The following is a 5,372-nucleotide window of genomic DNA, read 5'->3' as shown; positions in this document are numbered from 1 at the left end:
CATACATATAATTGTCCATACTTATTTACCTTATACATTCATCCTAAATGTAAATAAAATATTAAGCTACTTTATCCTTGTATGTATAGATAATTAAAATGAAAGTGCCAATGCTCTAATCAAAACATATGCACTTGTTCAGTTTGTTAGGTGCAATAGTTGTGGCTGGGGACATTGGTCTTATTGTTCAGGTTCTCAAGATTGGTAGCATGGAAGCAAAAGAAAATGTTTTTGCAACTCTGTTTGGTTTTTCAGTTGTTGATGAGAACAAAGATAGGACCATTAAACCATTAATAAAACTAATATAACCAATTGTTTTCCTCATTTTCATTTGCTTTTCAATACCACATAAATAATTAATTACATTATAACACTATACATATATTATGTATATACATTTATAGCTTTTATTACTTAATTAATTGATTTTATAAAAAAAAAAATTGATAACATTTTCTTAATAATATTATATATTTAATTAGATAATATAACTCTACTTATATTAATATTTAATTCTACATATTCATAATTCATAAATTAATTATTAAATATAGAATCTTAATCAATTTTTTTCCAAAGGAAAAATCGTAATATTTCATTAAGTTGAAAAATTACATATAGTAGATGCCCAAGGCATATGCATAACTGTTGGCCCAAGGCCAGTACTAAATACATATTAGTAGATAAGTTATGGTGATCACCATTTCCAGAAAGTAGTAAAACTATACAAAAATCACCTCGCAGGGTGTTTCGAGATAGATCAGTCTGATGAGCCATATATATATGTACATAGAATTTTACAAAAAAGCACAACTGATAAATAAACATGTAAGAAAAATTTTAGGGCCTGTCCACCATATGATATGCTTGATCTATATATCGAAGATGATAATATTGGTACTGTTCAGCACCGTCCTGCTCCTAGATCATCCACAAGCCTTGGGGAAGTATCGTGGCCTCCTTGGAAAGCCTGTCAGCACTCTCGTTATATTCCTTGTAAATGTGTTGACATGAAATTGAGTTAAAATTTGCTTTGAAGGTGACAACTTCATCCAATATGTTTCTAAGAGTATGAGCATGACAGAGATTTGTGTTGTTGAACCAGTTTATAGTGATTTTAGAGTCCCCGAAAATCTGTATGTTTGTGCAAGCATGTGCTAAAGAAAAATGCATTAGATGTCTGAGAGTAATTAGTTCAACAAAGTTGTTTGTTCCCTCCCCCAATCCAAGCTGGACTTTATATGAATGTTGCTATGTTATATGCAAAATGAATCCGCCTCCACAGCCATGAGCTTGGGCAGCGCCATCGAAAAACGACCATGGGTGGGTTTTGTCAATCAGTCCCAGGGAGAGAGTGCGCCGAGTGGGGGGATGGAAAACCTCCGGGATATCGTGGTATGCTGCCACTGCCCTTGCGATGATGAGAGGCCATCGAGCCACAACTCCATTGAAGATGGTATTATTGCGGGTAAGCCAAATGGTCCAACACAGGAGTAGGGGTAAACATAAATTTTTAGTGCCATGGTAAGCAACAAACTAGAAGTTCCAGGCTTGTTTGATAGAGGGTCCCTGCCACCTTTCCTGGATGGATAGAGTATGAACAATCGACAACCACAGATGAACAGCGATAGGGAATTATAGGAACAAATGCTCATTTGTTTCATATCCATGATTGCACAGCACACACCAGAGTGGCCCATAGATAGATCAGTGGATGAGATATTCTCCCATGGGTGTTTTGTTGTTTAGTACACTCCACATAAACAGTCGAGCCCGAGGAGGTGCTTTCATCTTCCAAGATGGCGCCACCAATCCTGTAATTCCATTGGTTTGTGATCCATTAGAAGAGAGAGGTAGCCAATTTTCGGGGTGTATTTGCCATGTTTTGTCGGGGTCCAAATAAGTTCATCCTGGCCCTCTTTAATACGAACATGCACTTTGGTCAGAGAATTTAAATATCCAACCGAAGATTGTTGCCATTGTTCAGGATGTCAATATTGTGAGCCGGTAACCATGCTTGCTTAAATAAAGAACTATGTTCCAAGTCTGCTATCTGTGCAACCACCTTGATGTCCCTTTGATGTAAATGGTGTATCAGGTCTAGAGGGAGCTAATATCTGTTACCTCCCTGATCCATTGATCCATACCAATGCGCACCTGATTTCCATCATCAATTCTCCATGCCATGTCCACTCTGATAAAATGCATAGATTGCAGTATCACCTTCCAAATAATAGAAATTATTGTGCGTGGCCAGACTGGCAATCGGACCTAATCGATTAGTTGTTGTGGCCAGACATATTTATGGTATGTGACATTAGTCCAGAGATTTTATGCAATGAGGAGAGTCCAACCCATGTTTGCTGCTAATTCTTATGCAAAGACAACCAAAACCTTTATACCCCATCTGCCCCATCTTTTTGGTAGAGCTATATTTTTCCATCCAACCCAAGCAAAGACTTTCCCTTCTTTTTGTCCATTCTAGAGGTATCTGCAGCATATCCTCTGGATGTGAGCAAGAATTCCCTGAGGGATCTAGGCCAACGACATGCAGTACACAGATGTGGCCTCCAAAATAGATTTGATGAGGACAAGGCATCTGGCTCCTGATAGGAATCTATGGTTCCAATTTGTCAATCTCTTTTCTATTTTGATCACCATCCAGATCCATTCTGCAATCCTATAGCTATTGGTTTGATCTAAAACCCCAAATATTTTAGGCCATTTTCCAGAGGATGCAATTGGTATGGAAAAGCTAAAGGGTAGATCTGTCTTCCTGAGGGGAGGTGTGAGACAGAGTGATAGAGGACTTGGCTTGATTTGCTTCCATTCCTGCGGCATGTGCGAATAGTGATAAGATGTCAAAGGATGTAGAGGAGTCCTAGATTCTTCCATCAAGAAAGATAAGGACATTGTCAACAAATAAGAGGTGTGTGAGATAGTAGAGATCACTCATTTTCAGCCCTTTGAGCCTACCTTCCCATTTTTTTGTTGCAATGAGCCTGCTGAGGCCCTCCATCACAAGAAAAAACAGAAGGGGAGAGAGATGGAATCCTTGTTGAGGGCCATGTTCTGCATGAAAGAAGTGTGAAGCTGATCCATTTATGAGAACATTGAAGGATGCCAAGGTGATACAACACATGATCCAATCTGTGAATGATGATGGGAGGCCCAGATGGATAAGGATCATTTTTATATAGAGCAAACTAACCCGGTCGAAAGCCTTTGCTAGATCAATCTTTAGGATAATGCCTTTCAGATTTTTAACTTTGATAGAGTGTAATGCTTCCTAAGTCGTGCCAATGGCCTCGTGTATCTGTCGATCCTGTAGGAAAGAAAATTTCTCAGGAGATATATTGTGGGAGAGAATGGGGTGGAGCCTATTAGCAATGATCTTAGCAATGATTTTGTACATGGAATTGCAAAGAGAGATAGGGCAAAAATCATTGAAATTTGTTGGGAAGTACGATCTAGGGATTAGGGAAATAAAAGTGGAGTTTATGGCCTCATACACTTTACTGGTGATCCTACATTCTTCAACCACTTTGAGGAGATCTTGTCCTATGAGCTTGTAAAAATCCGGATAGAATTCAATAAACCATTCGTCCAGTCTAGGGATTTTATATTTTTTGAACCATTTCAGAGTCCTTCGAGTTCTGCAGAGGAGATTGGAGCAGTAATCTCTTCTGTTGTGTCCATATCGACGAAACTGGGGAAATGTCCCGCCAAATGAATAATTTCTGCAAGATTTGTAGCAGGTGGTGCCTTGTAGAGGTGTTGGAAGTGAGAGTTCCCCAAATGTGAAAGGTGGCTGAAAGTATTAGTTGTACCTCCATCATGCGTGGGCATATTCTAGATGGTGTTGGAGACTTTTCGCCCCTTGGCATAATTCTGAAAGAACTTTGTATTCTCATCTCTGGCTTGTAGCCAGGTCACTCTACTCTTGAGGCGCCAGGTTTCCTCCCTTTCCTTCAGGATTTTGGATCGTTGATTTTCTAGGTCGATAAGATGGGACTTTGCTTCTGCTAATATGAAGCCCCTATTCCAGTCATCCAAGAGTGTGGCCAGTGATGACTCGACAAAGGCAAGGGTGTTGTCATCCTTCAAGGTTTTTTCCTTTTCCCATTGAATAGATAATCGTTTGAGCTGAGAAAGGTTGTAGCAGAAACCTTCAACCAAGGAGCGTCCCCTAGAGGGAGGGTTGGCCAACCAGAAATCGGTGATTAATTTGGAATAGGATGGATCTTGTAGCCAGGTCGAATTGAATTTATAGGGCGCCTTGGGTTTTTTTGGAGGACCAGTGATTTCCAAGAAAATAGGGGAGTGATCTGAGATACCTCCTGAGCCAACCCATTGTCTGTAGAGAGATAATTTCTGTAACAGCAGGATCTTGATCAAGAATATGTCCAATCTCCTGGCTAAAGCCGCCTCCCCCACTCTCCTATTTCTCCATGTGGGCATCGGTTTATTCATGGGGATATCAGTCATATGGGAGAGTTCCAACAATGCTTCCATGGTTTCAGAGAGCGGGTCCACCTGTGTAGAAGAGCCCCAAGACTCGCCATACCCTAAGGAGAAATTTAGGTCACCTCCAATGATGAGATTATCCAGAGAGGTGATAGAGAGGTTTAAGAGACGATTCCAGAAGGCCTCTCGCCCTTGACAGGGCCCATATACATTGATGACCTGGAGTTCCATTCCAAGATTAGCAGAGAAAATGTCTATACCAATGAAACCCACACCTCCCCAGGTAGACTTAAGGTTTATGGAATGAGGGTTATATCCCAGAGCCAAACCTCCAGATCTCCCGTATGCATCTAGGGAGAGGAAGGACCAACCAGGCTTCAGATATCCCAGGATTTGGGTAATATGATCTACCTTGCCAAGGGTTTCTTGTAGGAATATGATGTCAATAGGCTCAGATTCGAAAAGTCTACGAAGGGCTAGCTTTTTGGGCGAGCTAGCCATGCCCCTACAATTGAAAGAGAGCCACTTCATGGAGGCAACTGGCCATGGGTATTCAAAGCTCTAAGAACTCGGTCCAAGGATGTTTGCCTTCCATAGACCACCTAGGCCCCAGCCTATAGAATGGCTTTAGAGAGGAAGGATTTGCAGCCGCGGGGGGGCTTGTGAGTTTGCAAGGGGAGGGTGAGGCCCAATCCAGAGTGGGAGGGGGAGGATTCAGATGAGAGAGAGTGGGGACGAAGATTGTATGTGTGGGGGGGATCAGATGGGGAAATGGGTGAAGAGGTAGGAGAAGAGGGGGTTTGAAGGGGAAGGATGGGAAGGTTGTAGAGAAAACTGGTAGATGGGAGGTCAAGGAGAAAGGGGTGGAAGGTAGAGTGCTGGATTGATCCATTATTGATGCATTG

The 5,372-nt window shown here is 41.3% G+C and overlaps 1 protein-coding gene across 1 annotated transcript; it reads right to left on the bottom strand.

Annotated features, from left to right (window-relative positions):
- Positions 1-3,852: 3,852 nt before the first annotated feature.
- Positions 3,853-4,968, bottom strand: LOC149139148 (uncharacterized). Its single transcript, XM_089450610.1, has one exon. The coding sequence runs from the start codon at positions 4,966-4,968 to the stop codon at positions 3,853-3,855; it is 1,116 nt and encodes a 371-aa protein (XP_089306736.1).
- Between the last annotated feature and the right edge of the window lie 404 nt (positions 4,969-5,372).

The sequence above is a fragment of the Pinus tabuliformis genome, chromosome X, assembly GCF_031772625.1.
Source record: "Pinus tabuliformis cultivar Carrire ecotype Pingquan chromosome X, CPIR1, whole genome shotgun sequence".
Classification (NCBI taxonomy): Eukaryota; Viridiplantae; Streptophyta; class Pinopsida; order Pinales; family Pinaceae; genus Pinus; species Pinus tabuliformis.
This window is presented reverse-complemented; position numbering and strand designations above follow the sequence as displayed.